We start from the raw sequence: 25,224 nt of genomic DNA on the forward strand, positions 1-25,224 counted from the left end.
CAGAATTCTCCTGGTCTGATCGTCCTGTCTATACTTCCTGCCTGGATACTGGCAAATCAGTGTTTTATTAAACCAGTATGAGTGACAAATTTTCACAGGACACAAATGCATTATCCCATAGCACTTCCCCTTTTTTCCTTTCAAAACAAGAACTCTGAATCTAATCTCTTTTGTTTAGCTTTCTTCCTGACCATTATAACAACTTGTAGCAAACACTCTAAACAAAGACAAGCATCCATAATCCATTTTTTGGGAATGTTGACGTAGATTTTTAGGCTACTTCCTGATGACTGGATGTGCTGATAATCTTATGGGGACCTAAAGAAAATTTAGGATTATGGTCAAGTTCTAATTGGAGTATTCTGTGAACCTGGATGATCTCAGCCAGCAGTCTTGAGGCTGTTCTGGATGTAGAACTCAGAAGAAACTGTGACAGAGGTGCACTGAAATGCTGGATCATCTGAACCATCTGTTCCCATTGGAGATTTTTCAGGGGGTCTTCCTTGATCAAGCAGTGGGTACCATTTGTAAACAGATCATTTCTCGGCTGCCCAGACCCAAATAATCACAGAAAAACTGTATTAATTACAACACTTTGGCCAACAGGCGTATTTCTAGCTAGCTCTTATATTTTATATTAACCCATATCTATTAATCTGTGTATAGTCATGAGGCTGTGGCTTATTGGTAAGGTTCTGGTATCTGGCAGCTACATGGCATCTCCTTGACTCCGCCTACTCTCTCTATCTCTGTTTGGATTTCACACCTGGTTTTACCCTGCTAAGTCATTGGCCAAAACAGCTTTATTTATCAACCAATAAAAACAACAAATATACACAAGGACATCCCACATTGGACTCCAAGCACCCCTAAGACATGGACAAACCATCACCCTACAGAGGGCTCCACCCATGGACACAGAACTCTCCATCCAGTACAATATGAAAACAAAGGCAAGGGTCAACAGACACCCAGGGAAGCCTCCAACACAAAACATAATACCAGCCTCTCTGAAGAAACAAAAACATACATGAAGGAGTGATTCTGGTAGAACAAAAGATGATCCAACATTCACAGCACAGGTAAAGATAAGATACGCCTCCAGGAAACTCAGAAGGAAATCATTAAAAAGAGAATAAAGAGAAGGGTATAGGGGTCCTTGAGACCAAGCCAGATTTGGTCATTCACTGAAGTCTCAAAGTCCTCAGCATATAGCAATAGAGGATTTATTTCAGGGAAGGATTACAGGCAAAATTGCAGAGGAAAAAGGCATCAGAGTGAAGGCCAGAATGAAGCGGGTAGAGTATCAGAAATGTCACCCAAAGGAGCCACATGGGACCAACTGAATCACCCCAGTCATGAGCTGTGTCTCTTCAGTGACAACATCAAATACTCGGCCTAGATTTGCACACTCAGTTGCTTCTATTTCCATTCAAAGCTTCATAAAACACCCATGTGATTACACTGGCATGGCTATCTGAGACATAAATGTAAACACGCCCATCCCCCTACTCCACACCTTACTTCCTGGTGTCTCAGCATTCAATTTAGTAACTATTTATTCCTCAATCCAGTTTTTAATCCCTTTTCGCAGTAGAGTCTGAATATTCTTACAGCATCATCTGATGTACATGTGCACACACACACACACAAATCAGATAAACACACAGATATATACAAATCCACACACTCATTCCTCTTTTTCTGGGTATCCCCAAGTCTTTTGCTTTACTATTTCATATTTAGACTACAACGATTTTCCCAAATTGATTATTTACATAGCTGATGATGTCATCTTTCAAATCTCGCTGTCATTGTTCCCATATGAACGTACATAAGTATAAACAACTCTCCTGTATACCAAGCTGATAATGGTACCTCGGAAATGCAGGTCCTACCTTTCTGCTTATTGCTACCCTCTGATTGTCCTGCAAGTCTTGAGTGCATCTGTGAGTGCACGGTACTTCCTAGAGCCTATGAAAAGATAGCCTTAATGCTGGTCTAACAGTCTTATTTTCTTTAAGAAAAGAGAGTAATTTAACTTAACAGAGTCAAGATTTCAAGCCCCATTATCCTAATGGAAGCTTAAGAGAACACTAAAAACAAGACTGATGGATTGCCAACCACAAAATGCTTTGTACTTAGATTTCAAATCTAATGTCCATTTCTTCGGTACTAAAGTAAATTAGTAGTTGAGATTCTTGGTGGGCCTATTTTAAAACAGAAGCTACATCATCTTGATTCCAGGTAAAGAAATACCTGCCACTTACCTCAAAACTACTAACTTCAAGCTCTTCAAACTTTCCTGACAGAGATGTTCCTGCACAGTTAACCAACATGTCCACAGGACCCAGCTTCTCTTGTGCCTGGAAGAACAGTCCAGAACATTACATACTGTTTCAAACATTACATGACAGAATGGAAGAGTCACTGTGTAGAAAAACAAGGTCAATAAATAAAATCCACTGAACCACTGAACCTGCAGAAAGAGTTGCTAGCTCCAAGTCACCAAAATGTAAGAAGTACTCAGAAGTCGAGGACTGAACTGGAATCACCTGAATAGCCTCTTACCTGTTTTATGACATTCTCCACTTGGTTATAGTCTTGAGACACATCGACTGAGATACAAAGAACCACCTGTTAAAAAAAAAAAAGGAAAAAGAGGGAAGGGTTCAGGGCCTGCCAGGAGGCTTATCAGTAAGGTTGCTCGCCACCAAGTCTGATGACTTGAGTCCTATTCCTGGGACCCACATGGTGGAAAGGGAGAACTGACATCTTCAAGTTATTCTCTCTCTCTCTCTCTCTCTCTCTCTCTCTCTCTCTCTCTCTCTCTCTCTCTCTCTCTCTCTCTCTCTCTCTGTCTCTCTCTCTCTCTCTCTCTCTCTGTGTGTGTGTGTGTGTGTGTGTCTGTCTGTCTGTCTCTCTCTCTCTGTCCCCCTCTCTTGCTCTCACACACAATAAGTGTAAAAAATAATATTGGATACAGAGGTGTCAAAACTTGTGTTTTTTGAGACAGGGTCTTGTTGGCGGAGGCTGCTTGTTTGTTCCCTGTTTCCCAGACCCAAAATAATCACATAGAAACTGTATTAATTAAATCAGTGCTTAGCCTATTAGCTCTAGCTTCTTATTGGCTAGCTCTTACATCTGAAATTAACCTGTTTCCATTATTTTATATTTTACCATGTTTGTGGCCTACCGGCAAGGTTCCAACTAACAGCTCATGTCTTTCTCCTCTGGCGGCTACATGGATTCTCCCTGATTCTGCCTACTCTCTGCCTATATATCTCTTCCAGCCTGGCTAAATTCTGTTAAGCCATTAGTTGAAAGCAGCTTCTTTATTAACCAGTGGCAATAAAACATATTCACAACATATATCACGTCCTCTTTCTGTCTAAATTAAAAGGAAGATTTTAACTTTAACATAGCAAGATGGCATATAACAAGTATCAAGCAAGAATTACAATATTTATATCTACTTTATCTTTTATCATAACTAAAAAAAACTAGAACTGTCTATTCTTCAACTCCATCAAAGACTCCAGAAGGTATAATATTATAATATTACCTAAGTTAACAGGAAGTGCATTGTAATCAACTTCCAAAACTCTACAATTGACAGAGACATCTTGATGCCTGGACAGTCACCCAAAGTTCTTCTGTATCACTGGAGCATCTGTCTTCAGCCTACAGGCCCATGATATCCCAAACTTTTTCATAAAACAGGAAATTTCAAAGACAGTTCCACCTATATTGGCAGTTTGTCAGTCACTTTCTTCTGTGTTCTGCAGAATGTCTTGCAGAATCCTTCATGAAGCAGCAACCCTGACCATCTCACCTTTAGGCAAGTTCAGCAGTCATTTTTCTGTGGGCCCTGCATGTCCAGTTCATACAAAATAACATCAAGAAGTCCAGGCAAGAGCAGTTTCTTCTCCAAATGGCTAACCTACTCCATCTATAAAGAGCCTCTTCAATGCCCATCTTCCTCTTGAAGTTATTGGTATTGCCAGGAGCAGACATGTCTCATTGTCATGAAAAGTCCTAAGCTCTTAAAACATTTTACATGCCATATTCTGAAGGTCTCTGAAATATCTGAAGAATACCTATCTATCTGAAATAGATCTCTATATAGCTAGAAAACCTAACATGACTATAAGTTTGACTATTATAGATTATCTATTAACCTATATTTCTTAACTATACATTGTATTTTTAAATGAGCTGCACAAACAAAATACCTTAAGAACAGAAATAAACATCCAAAAATTGACCTAAAATTTGTATCAAAAGACCAAGATCCATACCAATGAAAATCTTTATAGCATATCCCCCCTTTAAATGTAAACAAACACTTATAAGCAATATTTGGGGAATTTGGGCATAGTTCTCTCCAAACTGCTTCCTGCTTTATGTTGGGCAAAGTAATTTTGGGGGGTATTCACAGTGACCTTTCGGGGAGGTCTTGGTCCATCACACCACATTAGCCTGGAGGAAATCCATAGGTTCTCATCCTCTGTAGAAACAAAAGAAGAACCTCTTTTCCAAAACAACAAATCCTTAGACTCAAATTTTGAAATCAAGATACATTTAAAGTATATATGTTGGTTTATCTTAGCAGCCCATACGAAATGTCTCTCTGTACTTAGCTCCTTCCCAGTCAAAAAATTCAAAGAAAGCACAATAATATACATAACCCAGACTCTTTGTATATATTCCATTTTAGGGGGCTTATTTTTCTTACTCTATTACTTTTTTTAAAAGTTTAATGTTTATTTTATTATCTTTACTACTTTAACCTGTGGCTGTTCGTACTCTTATAACTGTCTAGTCTCTTTTTCCTCTCTCTCAAGCCTAGGTACATTTATCCAACACTTTGACCTATTTAGAGGTCTTTTCCATCTAGATTTGTCTTTATTGTGTGTCTGCAATCCTTTTCTGATTAGGACCACTTCTTAAAGTGCAAAGCAGCATGGTTAGGACTAAGGCCGCTTGGACTTTTGGCTCCACCCACTCCAATAGGGCAGTGGCATGTTCCGTGTCTCTTAGAGCCATGAACACTGCCCCATTTTCAAGCACACAGTAGGTCTCCGTTGCCATTAAGCAAATTGTAGCACTCTACTCACAAACCCCATTAAAATGCTCTGTAGCTGGACCTCCCAAAAGAGCCAGAGCTGTTCGTGCTGGCGAACCAAGAAGCTATAGTTTTTAAAGATGCCACAGTTTTTACTGCAACTCTCAGAAGAAACCATGGCACCAATGTAGGCAGAGTGGTATCAGTTACTTTCTCCCCAACCCCTATTAAGCACACAAGCATCTAGACCTAAAGTGGGTGGTGGGCATCAGCCTTACGTATTTCAGACCACATTGGTATGCCAATTTGTTGACGAAGGCTGCTTGTTCATTCCCAGCTGCCTGGAACTGAAATAATCACACAAAAAGTATATTGTTTGCAATACTGTTTGGCCAATAGCTTAAGTGTATTTCTAACTAGCTCTTATATCCTAAACTAACCCATCTCCATTAATCTGTGTATCACCACACGGTCATGGCCTACCAGCAAAGTTCCAGCAGGTGGCTCGCATCTTTAATCCAAGCACTTGGGAGGGAGAGGCAAGCAGATCTCTATGAATTCAAGGATAGCCTGATCTACAGAGTGAGTTCCAGAACAACCAAAGATACACTGAGCAACCCTGCCTTAAAAAAAAAAAATTAAAAATAAAAATAAAAGAGTTTAAAATAAAGCCACATAAAGATGGAAAATACAGAGAATCTGGATACTGTATGTTATTGTATTGTCTTTGAAAGGTTCGATGACTGAGGAAGGAGCAACAGCTGCTAAAAGACATCTGATTATAAATCCTGCTGGATTAATCCAACACATATATTTTGAAAATGTCTTGACTTCAGAATTTAAGTCAAAAGATATGTTACTTTGGAGAAGAGATTTTTGCTTTTGTTTTCACAGGAAATGAGAGGCTGTGGATTCATTCTGGGTTAATAAAAATCAGGTTTGATCAAGGAAGTCCCCCTGAGAAATCTCTAATAGGAGCAGATGGTATAGATGATCCAACATTTCAGCGTCCTCTGAGTTCTACATCCAGAACACCCTCAAGATTTCTGGCTGAGATGATCAAGCATCACAGATAATTCTAGTCAGGACTTGACCATAATCCTAAATTTTCTTTAGGTCCCCATAAAATTATCAGTACCTCCAATCATCAGGAAGTAGCCTAGAAAACTATGCCCACATTCCCAAAAAATGGATTATGGATGTTTATCTTTGTTTACAGTGTTGATTACAAGTTGTTATAGAGAATGATCAGAAGCCGGGCAGTGGTGGTGCATACCTTTAATCCCAGCACTTGGGAGGCAGAGGCAGGCAGATCTCTGTGAGTTCGAGGCCAGCCTGGTCTACAAGAGCTATTTCCAGGACAGCCACCAAAGCTACAAAGAAACCTTGTCTTGAAAAAAACCAGAGAGAGAGAGAAAGAGAGAATGATCAGGGAGAAAGCTAAGCAAAGTAGATTAGATTCAGAGTTCTTGTTTTGAAAAAAAAGGGGGGGGGGAGTGCTGTGGGATAATGGTCTTGTACCCTGCAAAGATCTGTCACTTGTATTGGTTTAATAAAATGCTAAGTGGCCAGTAGCCAGGAAGGAAGTATAGGCGGGGCAACCAGGACAGGAGAATTCTGGGAAAAGGAAAGGCTCAGTCTGCAGTTGTCATCTAGATGCAGAGGAAGCAAGATGAGAATGCCTCATTGATAAAAGGTACCAGCCACGTGGCTAACACTAACAATAATTATGCGTTACTTTAAGATGTAAGAGTTAATAAGAAGCCTGAGCTAATAGGCCAATCTGTTTATAATTAATGTAGACCTCTGTGCATTTCTTTAGTACTGAATGGCTGCAGGACCAGGCAGGACAGAAACCTCTGTCAACAGGGTCTGGCTGCATAGTGTGAACTAGTCTTAAACTTAGCATATGGCCCAACATAGCTTGAGCCTCACAGCGATCCTCCTGTTTCAGCCTTTCAAATATTGAGATTACAAGGCTGTAAGGGTACACCACATGCTTGGTCTATCAAAACTGTTTGTAAAAGATATTTTTTAAAATAAAACCAACTCTTTCCAATAATGAAGGTCAAATCTGGACATAAAATCTCAGTGTTTGAAATCTCCTGTCAGTGCCATTAATGGAAAAACACATCTACGAAATAATATGCTGGTATGGGGCTGTGGCAAGAGAGACAGTGATGGGTGCCACAGCAAACAGGCAGGCATTTGGGAAGTCTGGTACTAAATTTGTATCTCTGGTGCTTGGTCTGTGCTGTTATTGGCAGCTGGCAGAACTTTTAAAAGGCAGGCCCTAACACAAAGAATTTAGACCACTGAGGTGTGTCCTTGAAGGGTAGAGAGGATACTGAGGACCACCTCCCCCATTTCCCAGCCATTAAGAGATGAGCAACCTTGCTTTTTTGCCTTGTTACACAGCCCAAAGCAATAGTCATTTTTGAGCATGTGCACAAGGAGACCACACTGAAAAGCTGCCTGACAGCAACAAACACGAAAATGTGGAAGCATCTTAGTCACCTACTACAAACAGATAAGTAAAAGTGGTTTGTGCATACAATTACATATTATATGACAATAACAATACATTCTAGTGAAGGTGGGTATAATGATGCATGCCTAGTTAGGAGGCAGAGATTAGAGAATCGTTTGAGCCTTGGGATTTGAGACTAGCCTGGACAGCATAGCCAAAGAAACAGCCATCTCAAAAAAAGAAGATAACACATGAGCTATTTTATCCAGCAGCACAGATGAATTTTAAAAATAATATAGAACAAAGAAATAAAGTTGCATAACACTGCATAAAAATGTTACAATATCATATCAATCTATTAAACTATAAAGTTTATTGGCACTTGCCCAGTAGGAGCAGGGCAGGAATAGGGAGTGACTGCTAACAGTGGAATGGAGACTTCAGTGCTGGAACATTCCAAAACTGATTGTGGGTATAGTTGCACAACTCTGTATAAAAACTCAGGAAACGTGTGTCTTAAACATTGCAACTGCACACTGTGTGAATAGTCTCATGAAGGCAAGATAAGAGAACAAGAACAATGCCAAAGGTCTAAAAGATAAAGAACTTTAAAATATGAATATATAAAAATATAACTACATATATATGTTTACTATTTAGGGGTTGAGATGGCTAGTTGTCAAGATGCTAGTTATGCAAGAGTAAGGTCTTGAGTCCTGGAGCCTCAGCCCCCATGGATTCTCAGTGCTGGGGCTGTAGAGACAACCAAGCCTGCTGGCCAGCCAGTCTAGTGAATTTGTGTGCTCCAGGCTCACCGAAAGGCCCTTAAACACTATCTAGGGACACACACACTACCATTGATGACAAAATTTTAAAGAAAAGCAAAGAGTGAACAACATCAAAGCCGAGTTTGAAGTACTCTCTAAGAAGAGGCTGGCTGGAACTGGGCACAAGGCTGGGGGAGAAGGGGTCAGAAACTCCATTGTATCCCCCTTCTTTAAACCAGATGATGGCTGTGCAGTAGTCAGCCCGTCACTGAGCTACACATAAAGATATACATGCAGTGCATATCATTTTGGCACCCCAAATTACACAACTAATTTTTCATATGTCCACCTAAGCAGTTGTTCAAACTATTTTTGTTTGTTTGTTAGTCATTTGGTTTCTGTACTAACCCAAATCCTAGCCATTGTAAATAATTTTACCTCTTTAAAAGGCAGCCTAAAATGTATTTTAATTGGGAAAGTCAAAAAAGCCTTCAGTGATCTCCTTGCAAAAGTACCCTTCTTCCCCTTTAGACAACTGTCAATCAGGATAGAAAATTAATCCTAAGGCTCCACCTTACCTGTTTATCATTAATAGAGTGCTTTTCAATTTCTTTCTTCGCCTGCAGCAGCTTGTCCTAAAAGCAATACAGAAAAAATTATGCTGTCTGATTTGCTAAAAAGGAAAGAAAAGGTAACTGTTGGAACAGATACTATAACCCAGAGTAGCTGGCGATGGGCTTGAGAAAGAAAGGAAAAACATGTGACACTATGGGTAAGTCACGGCAAGGTTTAAATTCATCGCCGAGATGAAAGAAAAGTAAATGAACTCAGATCCGAATTAACAGCACTCATGTCGATTGTCGGCCCATGGCTGCTAACAGCAGTTGGCAGGGACACAGCGACACAATGTTCTGGCAGTTAAAGGCGTATGACGGCCTATGTACTGTAAGTCAGTTAAAGGCGTATGACGGCTTATGTACTGCAAATCCAATGTTCTGGCAGTTAAAGGCGTATGACGGCCTATGTACTGTAAATCAGTTAAAGGCGTATGACGGCCTATGTACTGCAAATCAGTGTTTTCCTCCTCTCCTTAAGAGCAGAGTAAGAAGCAATTACTCTTTTAAAGGTCTGGATAATACACGTTTGGGTACTTTCAAAAATACTCCTCAGAACATTGTGAAGTTTTTCCAAGTCCTCCATTTTGTTTTGTTAGTTTCAAAAAAACAGACCTGAGCTTACAGAACCTTATTTTTTCATAGATTTAAATATAATTTGAGAGCTGTAACAGAACAGAGGGGTAAGGTCCCAGCACGCAGGAAGCCCTGGGATTAATACCCAGCAGGGCTAAAACCAAGCCTGGAGTAACATTGGACCAGAGGATATAGAGGTGGGCCAATCAGAAGTCGGCCACGGCCACAATCTGCTAGCGGGACACAAGAGACTGTCTCATGAAGGGGGGGGGGGCATCTTCAAGGGACAAGCAAAGTTTACAAACACGAATGTCACTTCAAAATCATACATCCTATTGAATGCTGGGGACTGATTACAGACAGTACATAATTCCTGGAGAGATTATATGCAAAACCACACAGAACGTCTTCATGTTAGAAAGCTCTCATGTACTCAGTCAAACATGGCCCCGTGTGAGCTCCTTTTTAGCTGGGAATCCGGTCTCCCACCCGCTAGCTGGGGTACGGGTCTCCCACCCGCTAGCTGGGGTACGGGCCTCCCACTTGCTAGCTGGGGTACGGGCCTCCCACCCGCTAGCTGGGGTACGGGCCTCCCACTTGCTAGCTGGGGTACGGGCCTCCCACCCGCTAGCTGGGGTACGGGCCTCCCACTTGCTCCTTCGCTGTTCTCATGCCAAATCACAGCCTTGCTAAAACTAAAACACATCAAGTGGCATTGCACTACACCCGTGTTTCTATTCATGTTAGGGGACTCTAAAGTGTGTATAACTAAGCAGAGCACTTTCTTCTTTTTAAAAACAAACTTGATATTTTAGCCTAATTCTGGGTCATTAGTTTCATGTATTTTCTCCAGAGATCCTGTCTGGCCGGCCTTCCCCACCAGGCCTTTTCAACTAAGCACCCCTACCTAGGCAGCTGATTGCCCAGGCAGAGGCACCACAGCTCATTTTCTTTCTCTTTCCCCTCCCTAAAGGGTCTCCTGTAGGCCAGGCTAGCCTCTAATTAGCTGTCTAGATGAAGGTGACCTTGAACTTCAACAGTCAGAGGCCTGCACTTCTCGTTGAGTTCTACCTGGAGCTGACACACACCCCAGGGAAGCATTCAGCCAACCAGGCACACAAGTGCCAAGCCCCTCCTTTCGTTTCCACGTTCAACAGAACTGTCTAGGTCTTCTACAAGCCAGGCAGAGCAGCGAACATACAGCCATGCCACTGCCCATCCCCAGACCCTGAAGAGGAACAGAAGGGTTTCAGTCACTGCTTTGGCAAGACTACGGACCTCCAATATAAAGAAAAACAGCCCCCCCCCCCCCAGGGCTGGAGAGATGGCTCAGAGGTTAAAGAGCACTGTCTGCTCTTCCAGAGGTCCTGAGTTCAATTACCAGCAACCACATGGTGGCTCACAACCATCTGTAATGAGATCTGGCGCCCTCTTCTGGCGTGCAGGCATACATGGAGGCAGAACGTTGTATACATAATAAATAAATAAATCTTAAAAAAAAATAAGAAAAATAGCCCCCTGAATTGGTTAGACACAGGAAAAACTACATTGCTATACATATTGGAGGGATGAAACTCACCTGGGGCATGTGGATTCCACCAAAGATGCCTATCACGTCATAAGCAAATTACAGAGAGAAACGATAGAAAAGCACCTACATACCACCTTCTAAGCTGCCACCACCAGCACACCTGTTTGCCTTGGGCCAGATAGCTCCTTATCAATGCCTTCATTCTCCCCTCAAGTTCAGGACTACCTGGAATGATAGTGCCTGGGACGTCAACAGCAGTAATAAGTCCCTGCTGAGCTGATCCAACTTCAGCAGAGAAGTCCTTGGCCTCAATACAAGAAAGAAGCAACAGTGCCTTAGATCGGGAGGAAGGCATCTCAGCACAGGAGTGAGCACCAAGACAGTCTCTTGAACTTACTGTGCTAGTAAGTTAGTCAGTAGGACCTTATACCACTTACCTCATTTCGTGCAACCAGAGTTATAAACGCTCCTTGTTTGAAGCACTCGATAGCAATGCACTTTCCGATGCCACTGGAACCTCCTGTGACCTACAAAGAACACCCATGAGACCATCTTAGCACCTGCGCAAAGTCTACTTAAAACATCTGTGATGGGAATAGTAGGAGTGTAGCTCAGCTGCAGGCCCTATTCATGAGGCCCTGGGTCTGAGCTCCATGTAACATATATCACATAACCTAGTTAGGGGTTAAAAACTCATCTACAAGCTGGATGTGGTGGCACTCACCCACAAGCCTAGCACTCAGTATTCACAGGTCATCATGAGTTTAAGGTTGACACCCTTCGCATGGGCAGTTTCAAGATACGAGGACTACATGAGGTCCTGTGTCAGAAACAAAACAAACCACAAAACCTGCAAGAACTACAACCTCTTTACCAGATGTATCATTTGGAATAGTGCAAGAAGGAAGGATTATACTTCCACAAAGCCTCCTGCTCTGACTGTTTCCAGTGCTGAGCTACAAACCACCCATCTAGAATTATTTGAGGTCACCAGGAGAAACGTGCCCTACAATTATAGCTAAGAAAGAATGCGCTAGTGCTGCTGATTATAAATGCAACGAATCTCATTTCCTCACTGTGCATCATCACCAGACTAGGTCCACGAAAACACGTGACAGGGCGAAGGCCAGTCATAGAGCTCTCTTGCCTAACACGGCAAGGCCCTGGGCTCGATCCTTGAGAAGATGCAGGCACTCGTATTACACTGTCAATGCTGAAAAACTAAACGGCTTCACAATACTTCATTTAAAACGCTCTATCAAGGCCAGGCAGAGCATTGGTGATTGCCTTAAATCCTAGTACTCTGGAGGTGGGGTGGGCAGATCTCTCTGAATTCAAGCCATTCTAATCTATATACTGAATTTCAGAACAGCAGGGATACATAGTGAGATCCTGTCTCAAAAACAAAACAAAATCCCCCTCTGTCAAAACCTAGTCATACATTTGGATTACTGTGAATATTTTACTATTCTGAAGCCACGCAGAAAGAGCATTTCCTACACTATAATGTTCATATCATGAAACCCTCCGAGCATAGATATGTATCTCGGTGTATTTGAGAATACCTCATTTCTCTTTAGCCTGACCTTGATTCTAATGGACAAGTTTACTTGGTAGATAATTAACCAAATGTCTATTGAGGATTACTATAAAAACATACCTGTTGCCTTGGCTAAATGTTGTCTTTGAGGCTGCTTTTAATATCCGGATATTTTATGAGCTGTTTTGGTTTATTAAATTTCACTCTTCATGGCACTTGGCAGGGCCTCTAAAATATCCTCACAATGCTGCCTTAGCTGTTTAGCCCCTCTGTCACACGTCACCCCTATTGTCCCCGCAGAACTCAGTTTACACGTCCCTACCTGGTTTGTCACCACGTACCTTTCACAGCTATCTGGATACGTCTTGGTTTCCTGTGAATAAATCCCAAACCAGTTCATCTCACTCATCACTGGCGATACCAGTCCCTCACTCAGGCAGGTAAAGAAACACTTTCCTTAATGTGCAGAACGTTCTCTATGCCGTTCCCATGAAAAAATACCTATTTATTGTTCAGTAAATTGATGAAGTGGAAATGAGGTTACCAAGAAAACCTTTATGCTCCAAAGTATTGTGTAAATATCAGCCAGGAGCTTCAGGACACAAATGGTGTCGATTCAATTCAAAGAAAACGAGAAGATCCATGCCCTGCAACTTATAAAGCTGTCCATAACAGGAGTAAGAACTGGGTTTTAGATCAGCATGCATAAAAAATGATGTTCTAGCCAAGCCAGTGACTTCTTGGCTGACCTGTGAGAATGCAGTTAGGCTAACTCTAGACTGATATTCTGGATGCCATGAGACCTATCGGAGCTTTCACAATGGCTGAGAAAATGTTAAATGTCGTCGTCTGACAACTGCTAACTAGAAGCGGGTGGAGGGCACTAAAGGTAACAGCTGAATGTTCCTTCCTTACATTCCCTCTTACCGATCACTGCGAATCCCATGCAAACGATCCCTTCTCGTTCTCGCTAACCACGGCACACAGCTCTCACTATGGGCACTACGAGCTCGCCTGCTGCTGGGAGCACCACTCTCCGTCATCCGAAAATGACTGAATGAATGAACACTGAAACAAGCACCTAAGGGCGAGAAGACAAACCGCACAGCCTCACTGCAGCGACAGAGCAGCAGCCTATGGAACCGCACAGCCTCACTGCAGCGACAGAGCAGCAGCCTATGGAACCGCACAGCCTCACTGCAGCGACAGAGCAGCAGCCTATGGAACTGCACAGCCTCACTGCAGCGACAGAGCAGCAGCCTATGAGAACTGTCCTACAAATTAAGTACAAGTTGTTCATGTGACAGTGTAAGGTACAGCTGTTCACGCTGACACATAGGTGGACAGTGTAGGGTACAGCTGTTCATGCTGACACACAGTTCATGCTGACACACAGGTGGACAGTGTAGGGTGCGGCTGTTCACACTGACACACAGGTGGACAGTACAGGGTACACACAGGTGGACAGTGTAGGGTGCGGCTGTTCACGCTGACACACAGGTGGACAGTGTAGGGTGCGGCTGTTCACACTGACACACAGGTGGACAGTACAGGGTACACACAGGTGGACAGTGAAGGGAACGGCTGTTCAAACTGACACACAGGTGGACAGTGTAGGGTGCGGCTGTTCACACTGACACACAGGTGGACAGTACAGGGTACACACAGGTGGGCAGTGCAGGGTACGGCTGTTCAGGCTGACACACAGGTGACAGTGCAGGGTACGGCTGTTCAGGCTGATACACAGGCAGACAGTGCAGGGTACACACAGGTGGACAGTGCAGGGTACGGCTGTTCATGCTGACACACGGGTGGACAGTGTAGGGTATGGCTTCCTCTCCTGATAATATGTCTCAAGTAAATCACATTTTACTATTTTCGGGTTATTAAAAAAGGGCAGATGGTGACATCATATGCATAATTCATTCCATGCCGCATCATTTATAGTGATATACATACATTTGTACATAGAGATTTTATACACACACACACACACATATATATATATATATATAATTTGTTGTACTAAAATAGGATGCTGAATAAGATCTTATTGTCTATTGAAACAGCCATTACCTAACCCGTGAAAGAGATGGGGAATGGGGACAGAAGGACAATATCAAGGTTAGTTAAAAGTACCTTGTAAATGTTGGTCAAAAGTTTCATTCTGACTTTAGCTCTTCTTCCTTGCCCCAAGCTGAGCTACTCTTTGCAAGCACAAGTTGTGAGATAATTCAGTTTGGTGTGGATGTAGGCACACCTGTGCAGAGGTCAAAGGCCAATGCCTGATGTTTCTTCACACGCCTCCCACCTTAACTTTCAAGACAGGTTTCTCACTGAACCTGGAGCCCACTCGTGTGTACAGGCAAGCTGATCAGTGGCCTCCAGGGTTCCACAGGTCTTGGCCCTGGTGCTGTGACCTCCTGGTGCTGGGGTTACAGACATAGGCCCAGTGTCTGTGTGGGTGCTGGGGGCTTTAACTCGGAACCTGATACACTGGCAAGCATTGTACCAACTGAGCTATTTCCCCGGCCCTTAAATGTAACCTCTTTAGCCATGATTTTGAAGCAGTTCTCTTGTGGATGAAAAACTTCAAAACTTGGCATGATTATAAAGTCTGGCTTTCTCTTTTTAATAACTCCTTCCGCATCACACACAACAGCAGCCGGGAAAAACTAATAATTTTACAAAGGATAAATGAATGGAAACACATGTTGTCACCCACAAACCCGTGTATGGGATAAAGCACACTAAAATAAATAGCCACCGTATCAGTGGAGTGAGAACTCACTTGGCTACATTCACATAAGCCATCTATGGGCACTCAGGGGATGCATAGTGCCAGTTTAGAAACTATCTGCTCTTATTCACAACTCCTTGCCTCAGCGTGCCTCAGGTTTTGCGGTCTATACAAGACATGGCCAGGGTTGAAGCTCTCAACTTGGGGGAAGAGGCATAACTAAGCCTGCACATTAGGAATGTGCGAGCTTCCGGCCAGAAACAAACCAAACTACTCACGTCTGTCTCCTTCCATCTTAAGGCCCTAACTAAGCTGGTTAGCTCATCCTTCAGACTCCGGAAAGACTATAAAGGATTACATCGGAGCAGCAATCAGCAAGGCTCCCGCGGCTGAACTCAGAGACAAGCCTGCTGGCCCAAGCTGCCAGGCCACCCTCAGGTGTGTCACTTCCTAGAACCCTCTGGCCCTTGGTCACCTGCACATTTCACCCTCCAGTCTCAGCTTCCTGGCCCAGTCCCAGAGGCCTGGACCCTTCCTTGCTGCGGGCTCCTTAGGACTCCCTGGCAGTGGCTGCTCCCACTCGGATTCGCGCCCTCATCCTGCCAGCCACCGACCGCTGTGTCCTTGGCAAAGTTTCAGTCTCTCTGTGGACTGACTCATCGGGAGAACTGAAGACCCAAACAGTTCCGCTAATGAGCGAGCAGCACAGAGCCCCGGAGCCCTGGGACCTCGGCGGGCACCTACTCCGCGGCACTGCTCTGCAGCCCAGGGAGGAGCCAGGCGCCGCCGTGGACGGGTTCCTGAGGCCAGGAAGGGCAGGGCAGTGCCGGGGTGGCGGCGGCAGGTGAGCCTTCCCATTCGACTACCCCTTCCACGGACCGTGGCCTCGGTGGCCCAAGTCCGCCAAGCAGCCGCGAGCAAGAGCAACAGGAGGCCACTCACCACTACGTGCGCACCGGGCAGCGCGAGGGGCTTGGGGCTGATGAGCGGCGACACCATGTAGAGGAGCAGCACGAAGGCCACGAGGCCGGCGGCCGCCAGCAGCAGCATCTCTCGGCCAAACGACCACAGGCAGATCACGCGCACTAGCACCCAGAGTGTTTGGGTTTGCGGGCGAGGGCGGGACGGCGGCGAGGGGAAGAGGAGGAGCCGGGGCGGGGCGGGGCGGCCTCCACCTTCGGACTGGCTCCTGGGTCCGCGCCCCCCAGCGTCGGGACTCGGCTGCGCAGGCTCCGTGTGGGTACCGTGGGCCCTCCCGCCAACGTCGTGGGAGGTTTGCAAACGGCGGTTTTCGGATCTCCGGATCTTGTTTAGTGCCAAAGTCCAGCGATTCCACTCTGAAATCCGAGGTTCCAGTTCGTAAATTCCTGGAGCACTGAGAAAACGGTCAGGGTTTACTTTCGCTGTGCGCCTTGACTTGGGGTTGTGCTGATTGTATTTCAATGAGGACAGTGTTCACCTTGTTACCAAGGCAGATACAATCGAACACAAGCCGTGGTGGCGGAGATTTAATTTGCGTACCAGAGCATACGATTCACCGATTTAAAGTGGTTTTAGTATAGAGAGTGTCTAACTATCGCCACAATCAGTTTGTCGACCGCCACAGAACTCCTGTAATCATTAGCAGTTAGTTAAACCCACCCCATTTTCTCTTCAATTGTGCCCAGTCATAGGCAATCACAAGGCTGTCTCTGGATTCGCCTATTAATACAAATGGAGTTCTAATAATATGCCATCTGTTGTGCTGGCTTCTTTGACTTAGCATAAAGCTTTAAAGTTTCTTCCTTAATATGCCTAACAGAATTTAATTTCTTTTTACTGCCGGTAGTATCCTACTGTAGGCTGGATCACATTTTTTTCATTCATCACCTTTTGCTCACCACCCCCTCCTCCCAAAATAAACGTACAAACAAACAACCCTGCTCCGGGGCTCAACAGGTCAGGGCTCTGGCTATGAAGCCTGAAAATATGTGACCACCCAGCGGCCCACAAGAGAGAAGACTCCTGGAGGTTGTCCTCTAGCCTCCACTAGTGTGCGTGGTACTCACTACCACCATCACACTCACCGAGTTAATTTAGTAAACTCTACGGCAGGGTGTAACTTCATATACAGCACGTGTGTGAATGTTTGTGTGTGGGTGTGCGCACATTTTTGTTTCTCTTGTGTTGAGACCCAGGTCAATTGCTGACTTCATGCAAGTCTTCTTAAGCTCTGAGTTCCAGACTTTCCCACCCTACACTCCAAGACTTCTTATCCTCTGTATTACTAAAATCTTTCCGCTGGATACTTCTTTTGGGGGAAGGGGGTAAGGTACGTACTTTTGTTTCCTTACTTTGTTTTTAAAGAGAAATCCAGTTGTGTTTAGAAACAGCAAAAGGAATTGATCTTTTTCTCTCATTGATCTAGTGCCCAGTATTAACCTGATAGATTTGAGGACACAGTAGTCCCCTGAACTTCCAAAACTAGTTGTAAGTTGAAGAGTGTCCAAACCCTTCGACTGAAGGGAAGCTTGCTGGACAACCTCCAGAGCTCCAGAAAACTGTTACACTTGTGGTTATGTTTATCACAGGGTCAGGACACACAGCAGAATCTGCCAGGCAGAGTACAGGGAAGTCTAGATACTCAAACACAAAGCTGCTGTTGTAGTTCCTGGCTAGGTGTATTGCTGTAACCAGCCTCCCTTGGAGACCCAGAAATACTCCAAAGGGTACCTGCCAGACTAAGGCTAGGTATGTTCTGCCAGCTACCTTTGGTCATGACAAAGCCAGAATCCAGCAATGAGCCCCTATCTTTTGACTCTTCTGTTGTTGCTATTGTTTTGTTTTCCTGAGAGAGGAGTCCAATGCTGGCAATGTGCTTAGAGTGTTACCAACCAAGAAAACTCACCTGCACGTCCATATCCAGAATTTTGACTGGGACCTCACCATTAGCCTTGACTGAAAGATGTCAATATGGCGGAACTCCCTCTTTAAGCAAACTGGTAATGCATGATCCAAAATTGGGCTCTTGCTATATCCAGTTACAGGCCATCATGACCACATGACCAAAATAACTGGCAGGATTATACCACTGTGGGTTGACAGGTTCCCACCAAACTGTTCTGGAGTGTAGAACATACTTGAAAAAATGTCACGGCAGTTTTTTGTATGGTATTCAATGAAAGGATTTTTAAAATAGATTTTTAATTAAAACATATCACTTTCCCCTTCCCTTTTTCCCTCCAGCCCCTCTCAAGTCCCTTCCCCCCGTTCCTTCCATATTCCTCCTCTCAGATTAATAGCTTCTTCTCTGATTATTAGTTATACATTATGTATTTACAGATCTATAAACACAACCTGCTGAGGCCATTTTTGTTGTTTGTGGTTTCAAGCCTATTTTGATTGGACAACTAACTGGGGGGTCCATCCCTGGGATATGAGAACTCACCCTCTCTCCGCAGTCACTAGTTGCCTGTAACTCTTTGTCCAGGGTGGGGATGACCCCTAAGACGTCCCACTTCCTCACTGGCATGCCTATCAACACTGCTGTTGCCCAGGTCTTGTTTAGCAATCCTTCCTATGCTAGTGTTTCACAGCACACTTCCTGGTATTATGGCTCTTATAATATTCCTGCCCCCTCTCCCATGATGCTCCCTGATGTTGCAGGAGCTGTGATGTACATGTATCAATTGGGATAGATCTCTACATTGTGTCCAGTGTAGTTTTCTGTGGTGGCCTCCATTTACCGTAAAGAGAAGCTTATTGTCTGCTTACCCACAAGGAAGAAGAGCCCCTGGGACTTTATCTGTGTTTAGAACAGACTGCAAAAGGGAACATAATCTTTTGACTCTGGGAAAGACTGAGGAGTATAACCCTACCTGGACAGACTTCCATTACAGGACAGTATGCATCTCTTTGGGCTCATTCAAGGTCTTATTTGCCTGGTAATAATTCACAGCTCCTCAAAGCCTCTGTCCCTCCCTCCCCTCCCTGGGACTAGTGGGCAACCACACCCCTGGGCCTGGCTCCCACGCTGATGGGTTGATGCTCTCCCCTGTGCACTTTCCTTACGTTTTGTCAGTTTATTCCACTGGAAAGTCAGAGAACAGAGAGGAAACATCCCCTGGTCCCTATGGTCCTTTCCCTTTCTACAACCAGAGAATGGTCTTCACTCATCCTGGCGTCTAATATAATTAACCTAAGAAAATAATAAAATACTCAGTGTCTAAATATATTAAGTTCTGGGGCATCAGGTCAGATCCCAGAATCGAATAATGAAATTTTGGGGAAATTTCATGACATGTACAAGGAGTTGCAGTTTAGCTATCAGTCTACCAAGAATGATTCCTTGTTTTGGTTGCCAAATGAAAGTATTGATAGCTGGATACACTCCTTGTCTTTGACAGCAAACATCCCTCCTCCCTCCAGATTCCTGATGGCTTCTCTTCTTAGGTATTTTGAAATCCAGGTATGATTTGTATTGTCCTCAGATTTCACCATTTGAATTATATAAAAAGTAAAAGAAACATGGTCGATAGACCCAATTACAGAAGGTGTGCAGCGGTGAGCATGGGCACTTACTCTTAAGTTCAAGAACAATTTTAAAAAATCCTACATGACTTCTTAGTTTCAATGAGTCCTAAACTGCCCTGCCTTGCACACAGCCTGCAGGTTCTTTTCTGAAAGACAGGACAGAAATGTGTATGTGTTCCATGAATCTGGCCTACAGAAGCTGCAGGCACAAGCTGGGCTGTGCTAGCCCTGTACATACTTCCAGTTTAGAAAGAGCTGCAAGACCCATCTAGGCTGACTGAGCAGGTGAGCATCTAGCTTTGGCACAAGATTAAATGAGACAATAAAAAACAGTCAGCATATATTTTAAGACAATGTTTTTTTAAACATTTAAAAATCTTGGAAAACAAAAGAAAAAACTAGTAAAAATTGTCTTAAAATGGACTAGGAAGAGCAGAAGCTCATAAGGGGCTACGTTCCTGTTGCCACTACCCAGACACACATTACCGCCTCATTCTTGGTTGCTGTAAACTATTAATTAGCTTCTTCTGATGTTAAAAGTCAAACTTCACCTCATACTCATCATGATGTCTATAACAAAGCAACACGGACAATAGCCTGTTGGCAAGAGACTAGAACTCTCACCATCGCTGGCTGGGATGTAAAATGATGTCGCTACTGTATGACAGCTTAGAGTATCGTCAAAAGGTTGAACACAGAATCACCAAGTGACCCACACGATCTACTGCTGGGGATGGACGTGGAACAGCTGAAACAGGAACTCAGATGCCTACACATCAGTGTTGACTACAAAGCTAGAGAAGCTCCGAAAGTCTAGAAACAAATGACAGACAAACCAGTTATTCCCAAAGTGGAATATTAATGAGTCTTAGAAGAGAATGAAATCTGAAAACATTGTGCTTGCTGAAACAAGCTGGACATCAAGCACCAAATATACAAGTGGTCTTAGGTGTCTGACTCATTTCATTTAGCACGATGCAAATTCATAAAAAAAACAGTGAAATAAAGGTGACCAGGAGCTGAGAGTGGCAGGGGATAATGAGAGAGTCCGGAACAAGATTAATACTGAGGGCTGAACACTACTGAGTCACACACTTCCACACGACTGCAAAGGTAAATTCCATGACATATTCTTTTTACCATAATAAAAAAGATCATAAACAATACTTCATGAAATTTAGAAACAAAAGAACAAAACAAATCAATTCATTTTATTACTCAGAGATAGCTGCCATTACATTTTGGTCCAAGACTTTCCTCATGACATTTTCTTGAAATAACTTCACAATATTTGTTTGGTAGGGTTTATTAAAATAATTGTTTTTCTCTGTGTATTTTTCTTTCCCCACATGAAGGCAGCCAGGCTGTTATGCACCCTTGCCTCATATAAACAGACAAAGAATAATTGTCTAGAAAGTACTCTCCTGTCTCTTAGCTCTCTCTTGCCTCAGCGATCACTGAAGAGATTAAGCTAAGTGGCTTCCAGAGCAGTAAGAGAGAAGGAACTTTGCAGGCAGAAATGGGGACAAGGGTCTCCTCTCACAGAAGTATTGGTTGTCTGATGGCTGGAGTCACCACTCTCTGCCTCAGCTGCTGTATTCCTGCACTTAGAGGCTAAGCCTCAGAGGAACTGGTAGAAGCATGAGTCTGGGGAAGTACTGGGTGCACTCCTTGGCAAGTATTTTTCTTAATGTATAATACATGCACGTGTTTGCAGTGTGCAAGGGCACAGGCACACAAGTGAATGCCATAGGAAGAGTGTCTTCCCCTACCACTATCTGCTTGATTGCTTTCAAGCAAGGTCTCTCATTATCGGAAAGCTATAGATTTTGGCTAGGTTGGCTGACTGGCAAGCTCCTAGAGTCCACCTTGCTTTGCCTCTTAATGTTGGGGTTACAGGCATATGCAGTCATGCCTAGTTTACTTAAGTGGATACTGGAGATTCAAACTAAGATCTCAATACTTGTATGGCAAGCATTCTTAGCCACTGAGCCACCCAGTAAAGGTAGCCCTGGCTGGCCCCAAACTCACTATGTAGAGCAAACTGGCCTCTACCTCCCAAGTGCTGGGATTAAGTGTGAGCAAATTACACAGCTCAGCAAGACTTATTCTCTACTCATGGCACAGTGAAGGAATGCTGAACTTCATCTGTGCATCTACACAATTCAAATGGTGGCAATGTATTAAAAGGGATGGAGATTTTTCTCTTAACACTGCCTCTTAAACTTGTGTAGTGATGGGGCACAGGCCCGCTTTTTGTCCTGCCCGGTTCCCACATGGTTAGCTTTACACCCAAAATAACAACACACAAATTGTATTCATTTAAACACTGCCTGGCCCATTAGTTTCAGCCTCTTATTGGCTAATTCTCACATCTTGCTTAACCGATTTCTAATAATCTGTGTAGCACCACGAAGTGGTGGCTTACCGGGAAAGATTCAGCATGTCTGACCTGGTGGCTGGCTCCATTGCGTCTGACCCAGAGAGGAGAGGCATGGTGATTGCCCCACTTTTCTCTTCCTCCCAGCATTCTGTTGTCTACTCCACCCACCTAAGGGCTGGCCTATCAAATGGCCAAAGCAGTTTCTTTATTAACCAATGAAATCAACACAAAACAGAAGACCCCCCTCCACATCAGACTTGGTAGAGTATTTTGAGGGAGTAGAGGTCTAAAGAAGGCTAACAACTTTTCTCCAGCATAACAGACCTAGATTTAGTGATCACATGTAACTGTAAATTCTTCCCCTATGCCATTTGAAAATTGGAACCTGCATTTGCTATAGAAGTGTCTACAACTTATGGAAGATTCAATTAACAGCTATAGAAAAAAAAGTCAAAGGTTAATTCTCTGTACTCTACTAAAAACATAGAGCAGAAATCTGGGGAAACTAGTACTTTCTCTTTGTGCATGTTCACACACCCCTTTGGAGATCAACAGCTGCCGACAGGAGTGCTATTGTACTTCTGTCTTTATTACTCCACCCCCATAGAACTATCGCCTTGACATTTTCAGTTATAGAATTTTTGGTAATATTCTAGACTTTTCCACAAATGGATATGTTTTATGTATTCACATTGCCATCTCAAGCCTTTAACAATGCACTGACAATTTTACAGACATCTTTGGATTGAGATTAAATCCTACAGTTATGGCAACTTCCAAGAAATTTCTGTATTCGGAGCCTTGGCTTTCAGAAAAGAATGGTGTTCAGTTACATGTGGGGAGGACAGTCATGGACTTGTTAAGATGGTTCACACCCTGGTGCTAAGTGTATAGGCAATGCCAACATTCAGTCAAGCATCAAGCTCTCTCTTCAAAATCTTCCAGTCTTGCTGAACCACACTTGCTTTAGAGAGGTCTATGTTTGAGATGGTGTTTTTTGCGTAGAAATTTTGAAATAAGAATATTATTGTAATTCAGGTCTCATTCCTCACTTACAAAGTTCAGCATGAGCCTTTTAAAATAAAGGACCCTCACCAGCACAGCCTCCAGAGCAGTAGCATCATCACATCTGAGAACTCGCAGTTCCGTAATGTTACCTACCAACACATTCAGACCTTTCCAGTTCTATCTTCCCATTTTATAAACTAGGGTCCACTCAAGGTTCAAATATTCTGCTGTCTTGAATTATAGCTAAAATGTAAGAGTGTGAGAATTACTACACCCCCACACCAACATATGCACCCAACACTGGCTTATTGGAGAAACAAGCTAATTTTCTGTAGACTAGCCCACATTTTGACTGATTAGTTCCTTGTGTTCTCTTCCCAGTAGATTCAGCAACCAGGTCTACTGGAAGATTAGGTTCAGTTACATATTTTTGCTAAGAAACATCACAAACACATTTCATGTTACATGTGCTTAGGAAGTGTTTCCAATCCATATTTTTTTATGTAACCTTGGGATTCTTTCTGGTGATAGGAGGAAGGGACCCTTATTCTATCCATTTGACGATGGGTGAGCTTCTGTGACAACTTCAACCAAGAGTATGGTGACAGTGACTTTGAGTCTAGCTGGTGATGGTGGTTCAGTACCACTTTGTTGTATGGTGTACTTGCTTGGCAACTTTCAGTCATAGCAACCACCTAGTAATGACCTCTCTTGGGCCACCACTGTGTGGAAATTCAGGCCAGAGTGTTCGGAAAGATCACCGACATGGAGATCTCTTCATGGAGAGAGCTGTCCAGCCAACTTCAAATTTCAGTTCTGGCTATTCCATTGCTTCAGGCAACTGTATAAGGACTACAAGTGATCATGGAGAAACCAGTCTGAAGTTCCTGGCTCGCAGTATTTTGGACTGTTTGAAGTACAATACAGATTGAAATAATCTGAGTTACCATATACTTTCTTATACTCTAAATTGATTTATTGACCTTAGACATATACTTTATTTTTCCTTTTACCTATCTAAGCTTTGATTTAGGTTTCTGAGTCTTCTCCCTAGAGTATAAATGTTGAAATAAGAGAGGCGGGGCTGGGGGTGGCATTGACATTTCCTCCTAAACTAGTCCCAAAGTTGTTGAGTACTTGTTTTTACATTATGTCATTGGAGTTTAGAGTATCCACTGCCAAATTCAGTTCCAACTGTTAGCAGCTCAAACCACCAGATACTGCAGGATCTCTTGACCTAGCCCACCTTGAAATATTACACTTGAATTTTGTTTTTCAGAAGATTTGTTGCATGTGTGTGAGTATTCTGAATGGATGCATTAATGTGCAACATGTGTGCCTATGGATTGATGGTAATGAGCTACTATTTGGGTGCTAGGGCCAAACTCCACTTCTCTGCAAGAACAGCAAGTGATCTCAACCACCGAGTCAACTCTGTGCCCTTACATTTGAAATTTGAAACTCCTCTTTCTGGTTGACCACCAATATGATCCATTTTCACATCTTCCTGATATCTGCATTTACTCAGATTTTTCTAAATGTTACAAATACATATATCCAAATATTTATGGATCTTGTTCTTTTGCTACCGACTTTTTCCTCCTTTAACATATATACAACTAACACAATTTGAAAACCTGCAAGATCAAATACTGAGTTTATCTAGATTACTTTAGTAATGTTTCTATAAGAAAAGTTTAACACATTTACATGGGAGATCCCAGGGTTTCTATCCTTGCCTTAACTGCCACCAGCTGCTCTTAAAAAAGTTTTCATTTTGATTCTATTGCAGCTACCAAGAAGCTTCTCAATGTCCCCTCGCTGAGCACTTCATTCCACACAAAAATTGGCAATTAACCAGTTTCCTATTAAGTACTATTGCCAACAACAATCTTATTTTTCTTTCTTTCCCCCCATCTGTGCAACAGCCATGGCTGTCCTGGAACTAACTATCTCTCTCTCTCTCTCTCTCTCTCTCTCTCTCTCTCTCTCTCTCTCTCTCTCTCTCTCTCTCT

General features: G+C 43.3%; 1 protein-coding gene and 1 long non-coding RNA gene across 6 annotated transcripts in view; one reads left to right on the forward strand and one right to left on the reverse strand.

Annotated features, from left to right (window-relative positions):
- The window catches only part of Kdsr (3-ketodihydrosphingosine reductase), a 55,838-nt gene extending 39,393 nt beyond the window's left edge, over positions 1-16,445 (reverse strand). For 2 of the 5 annotated variants that reach the window (XR_007588284.1, XM_050119759.1), the window contains exons 1-5: positions 16,249-16,445; positions 11,464-11,553; positions 8,884-8,940; positions 2,572-2,637; positions 2,271-2,366 (exon numbers count right to left, since the gene is read on the reverse strand). Coding sequence is in view for 4 of the 5 variants with exons in the window: in XM_050119759.1 (XP_049975716.1) it covers positions 2,271-2,366; positions 2,572-2,637; positions 8,884-8,940; positions 11,464-11,553; positions 16,249-16,356 (417 nt within the window). In the remaining variant the exon portion in view is untranslated. The remainder of the gene's footprint in view (positions 1-2,270; positions 2,367-2,571; positions 2,638-8,883; positions 8,941-11,463; positions 11,554-16,248) is intronic. The other 3 variants (XM_050119760.1, XM_050119758.1, XM_050119757.1) reach the window with 2 other exon arrangements.
- Positions 1-25,224, forward strand: part of LOC126487104 (uncharacterized) — a 106,209-nt gene that overhangs the window by 22,911 nt on the left and 58,074 nt on the right. The gene's annotated exons all lie outside the window — the stretch shown is intronic.

Source organism: Alexandromys fortis, unplaced genomic scaffold (genome assembly GCF_014885135.2).
Source record: "Alexandromys fortis isolate MF-2015 unplaced genomic scaffold, M_Fortis_MF-2015_v1.1 scaffold_96, whole genome shotgun sequence".
Taxonomy (NCBI): domain Eukaryota; kingdom Metazoa; phylum Chordata; class Mammalia; order Rodentia; family Cricetidae; genus Alexandromys; species Alexandromys fortis.